Raw genomic sequence first — 15,095 nt, 5'->3', positions numbered from 1 at the left:
ACCCAACAGCCCAATCTCACGCCCCCACCAAGAGCAAAAATACGAAAGTGCAAATGACAAGCCAAACGCCGTGACACCATCCATGATGCCTGGTGGTCTGCCTGCAACCCCTTGCCTATTTGGCGGAATTGCCCTGCCTATCCCCGGGCAATGATTCAGTCTCCGCTGTGACAGCCGCCATCATAGCCCCTATCTGTTGCCTGCTAGCTGGTGGGCCTCCAGTGTGTGGCGCATCGTCAGCAGCCATGGTTCCACCAGTATGCATCTCGTCATCTTCTTCCGTCTTGACCACTGACATGCTGCGAGGCTGAGCCTTGGCCTTGACTATTTTCGATTGCGGCAGAGCCTTGACGTTGGTCTTGGAAGAACCCCTGGGCCTCGGCGTGGCCTTGGGCTTCGGTGGCGCTCTATTAGCCTTTGGCTTTGCCTTCGGTTTCGCTTTGCCGCCTGCGATCTTCTTCTTGTCCGGAGTTTTGAGCTCCTCCTCCTCCTCCTCGTTCTCGCTATCGTCAGAAATCGTACTTGTCGGCCGCTTTGGTAGCGCTTGTTCGATGGGCTGCCAGTATTCATGCCATTCGTCGAGTGCGGCGCGGATCGTTTCTTTGGCCGCCGTGACAGCCTCCGATTGCGTGCCTTGAGATCTACCTGCGATCTTGCTCGCGGGGGCACGCGCATCCCGTAGCAGGTTCTTGAAGATCTTGTCCAGCTCATTGAGACGAGTCCCGGGCTTGCTGTTGGGCGTAAAAATTGACCCTCGCAGCTTGTTCACACGCTCCGTCTTGCTTGAAACGAGCTCTTCCTCGATAAAGTTCCGAGCGTCCTGGAGCATCTCAGGTAGTTTGCGCTTGAATTGTTCTTTTACGACCTTTCTTTGCTCAGCGAAAGCTCCCACACCTGCAGCGCTGTGTTAGCGATTGCACCAGGGCAATGTCAGCACTGTACGAGAAAACCTACCTGTGATTGAGAAAGCCTTCGCAAAGACTGGAGCCATGTAATTAGTGAAGATGTCAGAGACGCGAGGCTTAAGACGCAGGGCATCGTTACGAAAGTCGTTGCCAGTGCTTCGGGCTTCTTGGAGAAAGACGTCTCTCTGGGTATGCAGCGAGGGGACACGACGCCGGAGGAGGTCGCGAAATACTGCTGGAATTTCCTCGTCGGTGACGAGATCAGTGATATACTGGTTGAAAATCCTCGTATTGCGACTCTCGGCATCGTTGATTATCTTTGGTAGTCTCTGGAAGAAGGCTTCTTGCCAGAATCTCGCATGTGCACGCCAAAAGTTGAGTGAGCTAACTGGAGTTAAAAGCCGTTCCCGCCAGGGTCACGGAGATTTAGCTGACTTACACGGACGACATCCAGTTATATGTCATTCGAGGCTTTGCTGAAGTTGTCCATTCGCGGCCGCCCCTCCTGACGCATGCCTTGTAGGTCATATACGAAACCTTTTCGTTTCTTTCTGGGTGAGAAACGTAAACCGAAGGCCTTTTATTTTCCCACTGTTCTTGGGCATGCAGCGCGCTCTCGCAAGCGCGCTGCGTAGGAGCTTCGTCGCCCTTCTCAGAGCGTGCGGCACAGGCTATTGTAGTGTTTCGGAGAGGCTTCAAGTTGCTCAGGCTTCTGGCGAAACATGCCAGAGGGGTTTTGAGTGTCTAGATATCTTTATCAGCCTACAACCCTAGCCGAAATCGACGCATAGGGTATACCTGTATCAAGTGGTTCAACTTTTGGTCGAGCAAACGTTTGATCTCTTTCCCCTCTTCGGTCGAAATCCTCAGGCGCGCCGCACTTTCATTCAACGACCAGCTATCAAGAGCGTCCAACAAGGCTCGAGCATCGAGGATATCGTCGTCAGCGCTCATGTCCCTTTTGGGCAAGTACGCACGCGTCAACCAGTCTCTGAGTGCGGGAATGCCTGTGTCGTTGGCATCAGAGAAGCCAATGACAGAGTCGCCGGCCTCGATGTCAAGAAAGGCGGAAGCGCTGATAGGCAGAACGCTCGATTCGAACTCGCCAACCACTGGTACTGCTGTAGGATTAACCTGAGCTTTTATGTCACTCAAGTTCTGACCCACGGCCTGCTTGACTTTGAGGTTGCGAGCATGTATGCAGGAGCGCTTGAGCTGCGACGTCAGGCTTTCTACGCCTCTCTTTTTGACATCTCTTTTGTGTCTCATCCCTGCTAGGCGTGATTCCTCCGCTGCTAGGGTGGTTGTAGTGGGATGGGGTCGTTTCTTCAGCGGGCTCCTGACTTCTGTTTCGCTCTCTTCCTCGTCATGGTCATCGATTATTTCGCGCTGCCTAGAAATCAGTTCCTCTAGATTGGCAAGCTCTTCATTTTCGGCCTCCAAGGTGCTGACTGCTGCCATGATGATTTCATCATCAGGAAAGTCATTCTCGGCGTTCTTCGGGTTGATATCATCAACCTTGGTGACAATGACAGCAAGAGAGTCTGGTTCGAACCTTCCGTCCAGCCCCATATCCATGGATAAAGTGGCGGGCATAAGCATAGCGTCGGAGCCGGCTTTATTGTCAGCAGCTCGAACAGCGTGCACAACAACGATCAGCTTGTCGAGTCGTTCGAAAAAGTCCTTGGCCACGGCTGCGCGCGACTCGAGAGAGTCAGCAACTCCTGGAAGGTCAACGAGCTTGATCCCGTGCCGTAGGACATCGGATTTGAGTTGTATCTCCACCTGTTGCACCAAGGGCCAATGTTGGACGATGCCACGGCTGCGACCGGAGCTGTCAATGTATGGCTTTAAAGTCTTGCGGAACCGTTTTAAATTCGAATCGTTGATCTGTAACTTGTGTTTCTTGGTGCGGTTCTTGGTGTCCAGGAAAGGCACCGTCTTCTTTTTTGCTTCGAGTATGATTTTGCTCGGCGCGTCGCACTTGATTTCATTCTCGGTCAAACCCGACCAGTTTTGCACGCTCTTTACTTGTTTCTGGGCCTGGTTCAGTCGACTGACTGTCTCTGCTTGCACAAGCCCACCCTGCTCCCGGGTGCTGTGTGCGATATCTGACAGCTCCTCCTGTAACAGCTCAAGGTCATGCGCAATTGATTCTGTACTCTTGAAAGTGATGATAGCGTGAAAGACCTTCTCGGGGTCATCAGAATGGTTGTAAGAGTAGATGCAAGGGGCAGCGGTGCAAGCGTCGGAACTATTGGTGGGGGAGATGTCGTATCCGAGCATCGCGTTGGTGGCTGTGCTCTTGCCAGCCCCTGTGTCGCCGGTGAGACCTACAAGCCATTCTCGTTTCAAGGCGGATCTTTCGAGTTTGACTGCATCTGTTTAGGCATCAATGATACATGTAAGGCGTAGACAAAGACATACCTGATCTCTCGGGCCAGTCAGCTATGTCGCTGATGTCAGTAGAGGCAAGTTTCCCGAGCATGAGTCTCTGGCGCTTGAGTATATCGAGTGCGAAGTGAATGGCATTCTCCTTCACTTGGACGCGCTTGCTGATGTCGCTGAGTATTTGGACGTCCGTAGGGCTGCTAGAGCAATCGGCCTTATCACCACCCAGCTCTTCGTCTGCACTTTCCGTGACCACGCCGCTCATGTTGGGCAGGAGTGGCGGGTGCTTTCTGTTGGAGGAGCTCGCAGTGATGATGCACAGGACTTGAACTGTACTGGTATCTGAGGAGCGTCAACGAAACCTTCGTTGTGTTGAACTGAAGTGAGACGTAGGGCGGGAGTGGCCTGTGACGGGAAAGCTCTTGGGGACGATGTCAATGGTTTTAGTGAATCGGATTAGCGAAACAGAGGCGACTGCTGATGTAGCAAGTGCTCCGAGTGCCGATCCTTTAGACGGAAGGAGGGAATAAGAGACAAAGAAGTTGAGAAGTGTGACGACGAGTGTATATGAGCGCGTCTTTTGGAGTGGGGGAGGGGGGGTGGCAGATATATGGATCAAGATAAGTCAAAGGTTGTGATTTGAGGAAAGAGTGAAACGAGGCAGGAGATGATCCGGGAAAGAGAGAGATGATTTGAGGGGATACAAACTAGCCCCAAGATGATCCGAGGTAGAAAAAAAGGCTGAGCTGAGATATGCAGAATTGTTGACTGTGAATAGACCGCAAGGACCTAGCTTGGGAAAGGACTGTTTTGCTCAAGTCCAACTCAAGCTGAAGGGTACTCGGTGGCGTGTGACGATGATTAGATTCGAGAAAGAACGGGCATCGGGGAATCCAACGCTCTGAAGTCCACACTAGAGAAGTTTATGTGGTAAGGAGTGGTCGGTTGTGTTTTGCCATATTGGTGTCTGAGTGGGTGAAGGTAAGAGAAATAGATGAGAGGGTGATGGAACAACGCATTGATCTTGTTCGGCCCTGTTACAGGTGGTAGGAAGGAAAGAGGTAAGTCCGGAGTGCAGAGCAGGCTATGGAAAGAGGTGAGTTAACCGACTGACATCGGAAGGAACTCTGCTGGGACAGAGACATCATTTACATTGTGGTTTGGAAGCAGGAATTGAGGGATTGAGCGAGCAGGCTGGAAGTCTAGAGATTCATCGTAGTATATCAAACCTCGACAATGGCTGCCACACCCTCTCATGTCGGCCGAAAGGATGAGTGTGTTTTCAGCTGCCCGTAACTTGATCTGAAAAAGTCCATCTATTACTCTCGGGTATACGCTATTGGTCGTCATTCTATGCGCGCTTCCTCTCAAGCAGCTCGCACGCCTTCTTGATCTTGTTCGTCGTGGCCGTGAGCCGAGCCCACTCAAAGAGGTCATAATGATGGCCCTCGACGTCGAGAACCTCGCCGACGAAGCCAGGGTGGTACTTCTCCCAGCCCAGATCTCGCTGGTCCCGAAACAGGTCGACCCGGCTCACCTCACCGGCAACCTTTGTCGGCACGCCGTCTGTGGCTTTGAGGAGCACCGTCGGCGGCGGACCCCCAGGCACGCGGGGGACCGTGGCCGAGTAGCCGTTGACGCCGACCTCGGCCGGCTTGTCGTCCTGCCATGCCCACTGCGGCAGCTCCCAGCTCTGAATCATCTCCACGGCGGCCGTCATGGCCTGCCTCGCCAGCAGGACGTTCTTCCTGGGAGGGTCCTCGTCATCGACCAACATCTCTCCGAACTTCTTGTTCGCTGTCTCATAGTCCTTCCAGAGAGGAAAGGTGGAGTCCACCATGAGGAGGCCAGCAACCTCAATGTCGTCGTCACCCTCGAGCAGCCGGGCCATCTCCAACGCCAGCATGCCGCCGAAGCTCCAGCCGCCGAGAAAGAGCCTGGCGCGGGCGGCCCCGTCGTCGGGGAAGTCGTCCGAGTCGACAGTGCGGCGCACCATGGCGACGTACAACTCGGCCATCTCGCGGATGCCACCAGGCCAGGGGGCGCCTGAGTGGAAGTGGGGGTTGGCAATGGCGTATACAGGGCGGCGAAGCGGGTCGAGGCAGTGGTAGGCGAAAGAGGTGCCGCCGCCATCGTGGATCAGGATGAGGGGTGTCGTGCCGGGGGCAGCATGCTGCGGGTATTGCACGACCTCGCAGAGGGGGTGCAGCATGGTGGTGGGCGTGCGAGCAGAGCAGAGCAGCGGTGAGGCGTTTTTGCCCAGCTGGAGATCCCACGTCAGGGGAGGAGGGGGTTCTTACCCACTGGCTGTGTCGAGGGGATGATCGAGGGCCGCGCTGTCCGTGTCGGATGTGACTTGGGCTTCTGTTCAATATTGGTGATGCTGATGATGTGTTGAGCCGACGGGATCGGGCTTTCACCCTCCAGGACATCAGGATGACTGGCGTGTCGAGGTCAGCTTGAAGGAAGGAGGGTGGGATGAGTGACCATTAGAGGGCCGACACTGTGTGGACCCTTTTTGCGCTGCCAAACATGGCTTCGAAGGGCATGTGGCTTCCCAGTGTGTACAGTGTGCATCCTGTAGGTTCTTACCAGCCAGCCTTCCCTGCCAATCTTGACGACCGATCTCGAGGAACTTCATGGCTCATCAATTACCAAGGTATTCCGGAATCGCCTCTGGCGCCACATCCTGATCTGGGTTGCGCCTCTGAAAGATTACTTCAAGCCTTGATTCAGAACCGAGGTCACGCTGATCATCATGTTGGTGCGACGATGCCACCACTCGTCGTCATGATTCCCAAGCCCAGCAGCCTCGTCGCCATGGGCTGTCATGCCATGGGTTGTCATCAGCAGCAGAGAAGAAGCACTTCCATCCGAAGGCGTCAATATGATCTTGCTACTCATCGGAAGATCATCTATTCGACAGAGATAAAAAGAGGCTCGGTCTGGATCCTATCTCTCTCCCCCTCTCTGTCGTTGTCTCTCCACAAGTATCTACCCCCGACACCGCAAGCACCACCAAGCCCGAGAAACAACCTGTGTTCAACCATGCGCATCACTCAGCTTTTGCCCGTGCTTTCCATAGCCGTGTGCGTCTTGGCTCTCGAGAACGGAGGACAAGCCGCCCCCGAGGCCGTGGGCAGCATCAAACGTCATCCGGCTGCCGAGCCTGATGCAGTGCCGGCCGGCCTGCCGGTTTTATACTCGCGCCCCAACGTGGACCAGCCGGCATCGGAACTTCTTGAGACGGAAGTTTTTGAGAAGACAGGCACCGACGATGAATGGGATGACTTGACACTGCGGAAAGACAAGAAGAAGAAGAGGATCAAGAAAAAGTTCCTGCCCCAGAAATACTTCATGATCGTCCACTTACGGTGCATGGATACATGTATGGGTGAAGGTGGTAGCAAGACACAGTGCCGTAAGTCCAGCTGGCAACCTCACACCGCTGACTGTCCAAGGTTCCGTCGTACCGTTGGAAGAAGCTCTGACATAGATTCAAGGTCGTTATTGCCCTCCCAAGCCCCACTGGTTTCCGTTCGTCTAAGTTGATCCAACGTGAGGACTCGCAGAGGTCAGGCGGCTTGGACGAAAAGGTGGGAGCATGTACCCTAGACACGAACAAGGGACCGAAAACTCACGGATCGTTGCGTGTTCGTGTTCCTATTCCGCCGCGGCGTCGCTCATAAGGGTGCCCAGGCTTTCTCAGACACTCCAGAATCCAAACTCTACTGCCCATATATCCTTTCCATTCTGCACTGCACCTTGATGACACGAGAGATAGAATTTGGAAAGGAAAGAAACCTTCAGACCGCTCGCCTATAAAGGGAGGCTCCTGGTCGATCAAATGGCATCACAACTCCCGCCAGATACCATCCATTTCAACATTTCCTGACTACCACTTCTTACCCTTCTTCAAGTCATCCATGCTTTCTTGATACCGTCCCACGCTTCTTCAAGTCATTCCAAGCCCGTCACTCGAACCAAGCACACACAACCAAGCACACACAACCAAGCACACACGAACTGCGCACACGCACGAAGCAACGTAATGCGCTTGTCGTGCTTCTTCCCGGCCGTCGCGGCCGTCGCGCTCGTCTCGGCCGTCGTGCTGCCAGGCCCGCGCCCCGCCGACAACGACGTGCCGCGCGTCTCGAGCGATCTCGAGGCCGCCGCCGAGCCTGAAGATGCCAACTCAATGGCGCAGGCCAACGGGCTCCTGAAGCCCTTGGACGACGACATAAACATCTACATATACGACAGAAAGGGCAGCCGAATTGCAAGGTACGGGAAGAACAAGCAGGTCGTAAAGTCCGAGGCGTATGAGGAGGAGGAGGACTACGACGACGACGAAAGGGACCGGAAGGAAGAGAAGGAGGAGAAGAAGAAGAAGGCCGAGAAGGCCGAGAAAGCTGAGAAGAAGAAGGCGGCTGAGAAGGCCGAGAAGAAGAAGGAGGCCGACAAGGCCGCGAAGAAGAAGGAGGCCGACAAGGCCGCGAAGAAGAAGGAAGCCGAGAAGGCCAAGAAGAAGGAGGCCGAGAAGGCCAAGAAGAAGGAGGCCGAGAAGGACAATGACAAGAAGACGAAGACCGCCAAGGACGTAGAGGATGCCAAGAGGGAGATGAACAGGAAGAAGGCCGAGTGGGCCGCGTCGGACAAGAAGAAGGCGGCGGACGCGAAGAAGAAGCAGGAGAAGAAGAAGGAGAAAGAAGAGAAGGCCGCGAGGGACAAGAAACACGAGGATGAGATACACGCGAAGAAGATGGCGAAGGAGGAGAGGTTGAAGAAGGAGGGCAAGATAAACAAGCCGGCCATCCGACTCAGGGGAGCCTGCATATCGAGGTGCTTCAAGATGGTCCTTCCAGTACTTTATCTCCCTTGCAGTAAGTCAATCCCCCCCCTGGCTCCCTGCAGACTTTCCTGCCCTCAGTTTCTAACGGTCGTGCATAGTTTCGATGTGCTTTTTGAAGTATGCCTGATCAAGTCGCAAGGCGATGCCTTGGGGCGTGTCCCGTGGGTGGTGGGGAGAGCTGTTTTGAAGAGGGTTCTGCTGTAGCTGGGGTACCAAAGGAGTCTATGTTAGACGCAATATAGTGAACGCCGTTGTGAAATATCATGCACAGACACCGCAGGGAGCGTGTCAACACCGGACGTGACCGACCGCGAGAGCGTGTTTCCACAGACAGCCATGCCAGCTGAGGCCATCGCCTCGGAAGCGACAGATCCGAGAGCCCGCCGTGGCTGCTTGAGAAGAACGAGGATGTCAAGGCAATGGGAAGTCAGAAGACAAGCAGTACATGCAGACTTGGGCCCTCGAAAGTTACAGGTCAAGCCCGGCACTCTGGCGTGAGGACAGCCGTTAAGAGCTTTCCATTTTTAAGCCATCATGCAGCCACAAGCATTCCAGTCTTGGATACTGAGCTGCTGAGAGGAGGAACAGGCAGTGCTGCTTCGGTGATCTGGGTATTCCATGTCGAACGGTCGACCCGCCAGTTCTTGGCTCGCTGTTTTGGGGCTATTGGATTTATCAGAAAGGCACGATGCGCCCAGGATGCAGAGAGGCATGGTACCAAGAGCAGTGAGATGCATCATGTTGCTGAGCCCGTTCTCGACCCGACTCGAGAAACACTTCCCGTTGTGATAGAAATGACGCCTAAAGTCTATTTGGTCGAGCCATACTCAAGGGGGGGTATCTATTTTATGTACTTGTGTAGCGCCCAGGGAACTCCAGGCCCGACCAGCCGTCACGACCCTGTCCTCACGCCAACCACACCCAATGCGCCGCGCCATGCTCCTCCTAAACAGCCTCCCAGTCCATGGCATCCACCATAAAGTCAAACTCCTCGTCGTCGTCGACTGCCATGTCGGCGCCCGCCGCCCCGTCCGCGGTAACAGCGGGCACCATGTCGGCCCTGCTCGCGAGCTCGGCGACCCACGCCTCGGCAATGCCGTACCCCTGATCGAAGCCGCCGAAAATGTGCCCAAACATCGAGTCGAGATCGTAGCTCTCGAGCGGCGCCCGCCCCGTGATGCTGCCCCTCGTGGGTCCCTTTAGTAATGGCGGCTGCTGGGCAGTCGAAGGCTCGTCACCCTCGGCATACTTCCACCGGTTCCTCAGCTCCTTGGCCCGGCCGAGGAAGACGCGGACGTCGCCGGTCCCCAGCGCCGCGCGCAGCGGATTGTCGGCCCTCTCGAGCGCGGCGAGCACGTTCTGGTGGTAGCGGTGCGTGCCGTTGGCGCCGGTGCCGGTGCCGGTGCCGGTGCCGTTCGCAGGGGCGGGGGCAGGGGCGGGCCCGCGCTCGACGGCGCGGCCAAAGCCGCCGAGGAGGTGGACGAGGGCGCGCTCGAGGAGCATGTAGTACTCGTAAAAGTCGAGCTTGAACATGAGCTCGGCGTCGTCCTCGCGCGTCAGGGCGCGGCGGTAGCCGTCCTGCAGGTAGGGCAGCTTCCACTTCATGCGGCGCACGATCTGGACGTAGCGGCGGAGCTCGCGCTGGGCGGCCGACAGCTGGGGCGGCGGCGGCGTCGTCGGGGCTGCTGCCGCCGGCGTCGCTGTGGATGGTGCCGCTGCGGACGTCGCGGCGGCGGGGTCGCGCAGCTTGGGCGCTGGGTTGGGCGTCTCCCACCACTGCGTGGCCGGGGTTATGACGGACGTCGCGCGGGGACCGACGGCGCTGCTGCTGCTGCTGCTGCGGGGGGTGTAGGTCGGGGTGCCGCGGGAGGACCAGGCGGGGGAGGTCGTGGAAGCCCATTTCGAGGAGGCGAGGCCGCCGGGCTTGGTGCCGCGCGCCGTGGTGGAGGCCGTGTGCATCTTGGTGTCGCAATGGTGAAGCTCTGGTGATGCCTGCTGAAGCTCTGGCGATGGCTGCTGAAGCTCTGGCGATGGCTGCTGAAGCTATGGTGATGCCTGCTGAAGCTATGGTGATGCCTGCTGAAGCTATGGTGATGCCTGCTGACGCTATGGTGATGCTCATGTGCTGGTCAAGTCGTGCTCTATCGCGTCAATGATGGCCTTCATGGCCCGTCACGCACTGGATGCTGCTTGTGGAGGAGGCAATGGAGCAGCAGCGCAGCCTCGACGAGAACAAGATGGAGCGTCGGTTGGTTCCATGTCGTGTCGTTGGGCGTCTGAACAAGGATGGGGAGGAGCAAGGAGGGGGAAACAAAGGAGGGGCGGGCGGCAACAAGGAGGGGGAAAACAAAGGGCCCGGTCCCTGGAGCTAGCGGCCTTGGCTCCCTGGCGCAGAGGCCCGGCCCCCCCCTGAGGCCGCTGACGGGCGCTAACGAGATCGCTAGCCGCCTGTGGACTGGTCCAGCACCGACGTCCTGACCTCCTCGACAACGACAAGCCAGCCAGCATCGAGGCACCTTCAACTGCATTGCGATCGTCAGCGGCAAGAAGCAAACACAGGCCCTGGAGCCAGCGGCTCAGAGTCTTCACATCCTATACAACTACCCTATCGTCGATATACAAATCCTGTCCGATGCCATGCGGCCCAAGCCTGCCCGCCCCCCAGAACCCTTCCTCGCCCCCAGAACCCTTCCTCGCCCCTCGAGACGACCTTGGCTCCTGTTCGACATGGGGATCCAAACAAAACACATACAAACGCCGCGCCAGCAACCAGCCCCCTCCCCCCGAAAACGCCTTGTTCATCAGTCGACCAGCCACGTCTTCTTGCCTCGGAAGCCGTTCGTTACCCCTTCTTCGTCGCCTTGGCCGTGCCAATATGGGTATTGTGAACCTGCACCCTGTTAGCTCGTCGTCTCTCGAAGGCCCGCCCCCCCTTTTTCGCTCGTGACATACCTTTGTCGCAAACCGCAGACTCGTCAGCGTCTCCTTGAGATGCGTCTCCAGCGGGCTGACCATGACAAACATGAGCGTCTTGCTGTTGCCGCCGAGCGAGTACTGCAGCAGGTGCGTCAGCTTGCTGTTGCGGTACGGCACGTGCCCGCTGCCGCGGCCGAGCGCCTCGATGACGTCGCCGAGGCACGACAGCGACTTGTTGATGCTCTGCGTCTCCTTCATGCGCTCGCCCTCGGCCCCCGACTGCTTGAGCCGCTCCGAGCCGGCGAGGTCGACGAGGTTGAGCGTGCCCTCGCACCGCTCGCCCGTCGACGCGTTGTGGCCCACGAGCTTGAGGATGAAGACGCTGTGCGACCGCGACGACCGCTCGTTCGACTTGGTCGCCGCCACCGACCGGTTCGACTGCGCCTGCGCGAGCATCGCCTCGACCTTGTCCGCCGAGTCGAGCGCCACCGTCTTGCAGTGCGCCACCGTCGTCTGCTTGCGCGCCTCGTCGTGCCGGATCTCGAGCCGCCGGCCCCTGCCGTCCGACTCGCGGCTGGTGGGCGCCAGCAGGTCGTTGAGCTCTTCGTTGTACACCTCGATGAACGAGCCCTCCATCGTGTACGTCCACGACTTGGCCTTGAGCTTGGTGATCGTGTCGTAGATCATGTGCGTCGCCCGCGGGATCATGCCGTCCTCCGACGACATGGTGTGCGTCTTGCCCGAGCCCGTCTGGCCGTAGCAGAAGATGCACACGTTGTAGCCGTCGAGCGCGCTCTGCACGAGCTGCGAAATCTCGTCAAACACGTCCTGGTTGAGCGCCGCCGGCGCGAACACGCGGTCAAACTCAAAGTTGAACGTCTTGCGGCTCACGCGGCCCATGGCCGTCGTCTCCTCGGCGCCCTGCAGCGCAATCTCGGCCGACGTCCTGTCGTCGGGGAACGTGATCTTGGCCCCTTCGCCCTCGCCCTCGCCGAGCACCGGCCGCACGCGGCACATGACGCGAATGTTGCCCTTGAGCTCCTGGTACTTGTTGAACAGGATGCGCCGCTCCGTCTCCTCCTTGATGAGCTTGTGGCGCGCCTCGTCCGCCGCGAGGAGCGCTTCCTGCAGCTTCGCCTCCATGTTGGCGAACGAGTCGGACTGCGCCTGGTTGTCCGATTCGAGAAACTCGACGTGCGACTTGAGCGAGTTGATCTTGGCCTCGAGCGTCACGTTGGAGGCGGCGAGCTCGGACATGTTGCTGGCGAGCCCCTTGTTCAACGCCTCCGCCCGGTCGAGATCGCCCCGCACGGCGTCCACCTGCGCCCGCATCTCGGCCATCTCGCGCTCCTTCTTCTGCAGCGCGAGGTGGAGGTCTTGCTGCTCGCTGCCCAGCTTGGACCGCAGCTCCTGCACCTCTCTCGACTGGGCGCTTCGCTCGTCCTCGAGCTCGACCCGGTGTTGGCGGTCGAGAGCTTCGAGGGCCTCTCGGTGGGTTTTCTGTAGTCGTTCCGTTTCCTCGCCTAGTTTTTTCCGAAGCTCGTCCTGTTCGTTGCGGTGCCTCCTCGCTTCGTCTTCGAGCTCGTACTTGTGATTTCGCCTCTCTGCCTCGACGTCAAACTGCAGCATCTTGAGCTTTTCCCGGGTGGTTTCGAGATCCGTCTGTAGCGTCTCGTTGCGTGTCCCGAGTCGTTCTCGTTCCGTCTCGAGGTCGGTCACTGCGATCGTGTTAGCATGAGTCGACCTCTCTCTCTCGCTGCCTGCATGGCGGCGAGAACCATCCGGCGGCGTACCTCGCCTCCTCATCAACTCGTGCGCATCGTCGGCGGCCTTCTTTTCCGATAGCGAGTTGTCCATGAGATCCCGCAGCTGCTTCATCTGCGTGTCGACGGCGCCCAATCTCTCGTGGACATCAAGGGCTGTGAAATCAGTCGTGTTAGAGAATTTGCTCAAAAACGGTAGCTTCTGTGGCGACGGGGACTTGATGGGTGACCGCGCATCTCCGGTGAGTGACCTGACAGTCTCCTCGAGCCGGTCCATGTGCGCCTTGATCTGCTTCGACTCGGCCGCGGGTGTGACGGGCGGACAGGTCAAGGCCCCCAGGTTGGGTCGAGATGCCTTGGGCTTGCGCTCTGGCAGTGCTACTTTGGGGACGGGTTTGCGGGGCGAGCGAATCGTGATGTTCTCGTGGGATAGGGGCTGGACGAGGGGCTGGACGAGGGGTGCGTGAGAGGGGACGCGCTTGATGGAGACCACTTGGCTCGCTTCGACGACGGCGCTTTCGAAGCTGTCGTCGTCGATGGATAGGTTCTTGAACCTTCTGTTGAGAGACACTTCCCTCTGCGCGGGTGTTGGTGCTGGGGCGCGTTTCGCGGCGCGCGGTTCCCTGCCCTGCTCCTAGCCGGGGCTGGAATACCGTGGAGCGCTGTGCGGCCGGGGAATTCTGGTCGTACCGTTCTGTCCATGTCCTCCGTCCAAGTCGTCTTCCGGGTTGTGTCCGTGGGACGTCTGCGGTCGCGATATGGTAGTGTTGCCTCTGGGACGTCCGTACTGATCGCGGTTGCCCAGTGCCGATTTTGATCGATCGAGGGCATGTCGGCCGGCGCCCATACTACTGGCGAAGCTGCTGCTCGAGGTCTGCCGCGAGCCAGCCGGGGCGGTGGAGGTTGAGGTTTGGCGCGACGAGAGGCCACTGGAGGGCTGCTTAAGCTGTTGGGCGAAGCCGTGTTAGCGAGAGGCCTGGCTGCGACGAGGTGCTTGGCTAGGACGAGGGGCCCGTGACGGGCAACAGCAGCGTCGCCTTGCCCTTTCTGTCGCCCACATGGGAAGCAGAAGAGAGACTCACCGAAGTCAATGACTGGCCTTTGACATGGCCATTTGCTCTCGGGGGGATCTTTCGCACGCCGGCCGATGGGGCGGCGGGGTCTTTGTCTGGGTAGTCTCTGGCTCGGTCCATCAACGTCCTCCTCTGAGGCTGCGTCGCTGCTGCTCGCACAGGTCAGTACAGGGCTGCCGCGGCGAAGGGTACGAAGGGGACCCGAGAGTAAGAGGACCCGAGAGTAAGAGGACCCGAGAGAGAAGGAGAAGGACATGCGCGCACCTGGCTGGGGCACCTCGCGCTTGGTGCCGGCGGCGATGCCACCAATCTTGGAGGGCGGCGGCATCATGGTGGCGGCGTGGGGACGCGCATTGCTCTGAGATTCGCTGAGCTCGGAGAGGCCGTGAGGCGGCGCGCCGGGTCGGGGTAGCTGGCTTCGCTGCATGGTCGTCGACGTTCGAAAGGCTGTGGTGTCGCAGGTGGCCGTGTCCATGCTCAAGAGGTTCTGGGCGCGGCGGTGAATGGCAACGGGAAACACGACGCAGGACGCGAGGAGCAACGCTCCGTCTCTTGCGGCTCGAGGGGACGACGTCGTGATGGATGGCTTTGTTTGGTGTGTTTTGGGGGGGGTTAGGCGTTCGGCGCACAGAGGTTCGAGACGGGCAGGCAGTGGGCAGCTCTCTCGCGGTTGTTGCTTCACTTCCCAATTCGGCGTGGGGGCTGGCTTGGACCATCAATCAGTCTACCTCTCCGATGCCTGTGCCTCTCTCTGACTGGCGTGGCGTGGATTGCTCTGCCGGGGGTGGACGTACATGTTTACATGCAATGCAATGTCATGGGTGTGTGTGTGTCAGTGCTTTGGTGCCGGGGCAACGAGCGACAGCTAGAAATGGATGCCTGAGGCTGCAGAAAGAGGTGGTCCTTCAGCCTCAGCATACCGAGCTCACCTTGATGACAGGTCTCGGTGTGGAGGTGTGAGGACCCGGCAGAAAAAGGCAGGCGGTGACGCTGGCGGAGCCTTCTTCACATGTCAGGGCCAATGACGATCTCTTGGGCCTCCCACCAGGTGCGTGCTCACTCTGTGTCTGTGTCTGTGTCTGTCACTTCTGACAGTAGCTATCACTATCCTGAAGCCCACCACCTCGTTCGTCCACCCTCATGCCTCGTCGGCCCTCCAGTCCCCCTCGTCTCGTCTTCTGCCCCGTCTCGCCAC

The 15,095-nt window shown here is 58.3% G+C and overlaps 6 protein-coding genes across 6 annotated transcripts; 2 read left to right on the top strand and 4 right to left on the bottom strand.

The window, feature by feature from the left end:
* Window positions 1-115: 115 nt before the first annotated feature.
* Window positions 116-3,561, bottom strand: D7B24_006960 (uncharacterized protein; the record flags this gene model as incomplete). The annotated part of the gene is made up of 5 exons (XM_028641080.1): window positions 116-894; window positions 955-1,259; window positions 1,345-1,649; window positions 1,704-3,286; window positions 3,333-3,561. 5 exons carry the CDS (start codon window positions 3,559-3,561, stop codon window positions 116-118), a joined length of 3,201 nt encoding a protein of 1,066 aa, XP_028494872.1.
* A 1,086-nt stretch (window positions 3,562-4,647) lies between these two features.
* On the bottom strand, window positions 4,648-5,508 carry D7B24_006959 (uncharacterized protein; the record flags this gene model as incomplete). Its single annotated transcript, XM_028641079.1, has 1 exon — window positions 4,648-5,508. One exon carries the CDS (start codon window positions 5,506-5,508, stop codon window positions 4,648-4,650), a length of 861 nt encoding a protein of 286 aa, XP_028494871.1.
* An 836-nt stretch (window positions 5,509-6,344) lies between these two features.
* On the top strand, window positions 6,345-6,792 carry D7B24_006958 (uncharacterized protein; the record flags this gene model as incomplete). Its single annotated transcript, XM_028641078.1, has 2 exons — window positions 6,345-6,717; window positions 6,758-6,792. The coding sequence occupies 2 exons, from the start codon at window positions 6,345-6,347 to the stop codon at window positions 6,790-6,792; spliced, it is 408 nt and encodes a 135-aa protein (XP_028494870.1).
* Window positions 6,793-7,347: 555 nt separating this feature from the next.
* On the top strand, window positions 7,348-8,275 carry D7B24_006957 (uncharacterized protein; the record flags this gene model as incomplete). Its single annotated transcript, XM_028641077.1, has 2 exons — window positions 7,348-8,179; window positions 8,247-8,275. 2 exons carry the CDS (start codon window positions 7,348-7,350, stop codon window positions 8,273-8,275), a joined length of 861 nt encoding a protein of 286 aa, XP_028494869.1.
* An 818-nt stretch (window positions 8,276-9,093) lies between these two features.
* D7B24_006956 (uncharacterized protein) lies at window positions 9,094-10,107 on the bottom strand (the record flags this gene model as incomplete). Its single annotated transcript, XM_028641076.1, has 1 exon — window positions 9,094-10,107. One exon carries the CDS (start codon window positions 10,105-10,107, stop codon window positions 9,094-9,096), a length of 1,014 nt encoding a protein of 337 aa, XP_028494868.1.
* An 883-nt stretch (window positions 10,108-10,990) lies between these two features.
* Window positions 10,991-14,375, bottom strand: KAR3 (kinesin-like nuclear fusion protein; the record flags this gene model as incomplete). The annotated part of the gene is made up of 6 exons (XM_028641075.1): window positions 10,991-11,038; window positions 11,101-12,782; window positions 12,858-13,421; window positions 13,518-13,773; window positions 13,910-14,049; window positions 14,165-14,375. 6 exons carry the CDS (start codon window positions 14,373-14,375, stop codon window positions 10,991-10,993), a joined length of 2,901 nt encoding a protein of 966 aa, XP_028494867.1.
* Between the last annotated feature and the right edge of the window lie 720 nt (window positions 14,376-15,095).

Source organism: Verticillium nonalfalfae (assembly GCF_003724135.2).
Source record: "Verticillium nonalfalfae strain VnAa140/NRRL 66861 chromosome Unknown scaffold_52, whole genome shotgun sequence".
In the NCBI taxonomy this organism is placed as follows: Eukaryota; Fungi; Ascomycota; class Sordariomycetes; order Glomerellales; family Plectosphaerellaceae; genus Verticillium; species Verticillium nonalfalfae.
The sequence above is the reverse complement of the archived record's forward strand: the minus strand, read 5'-3'. Positions and strand labels throughout refer to the sequence as shown.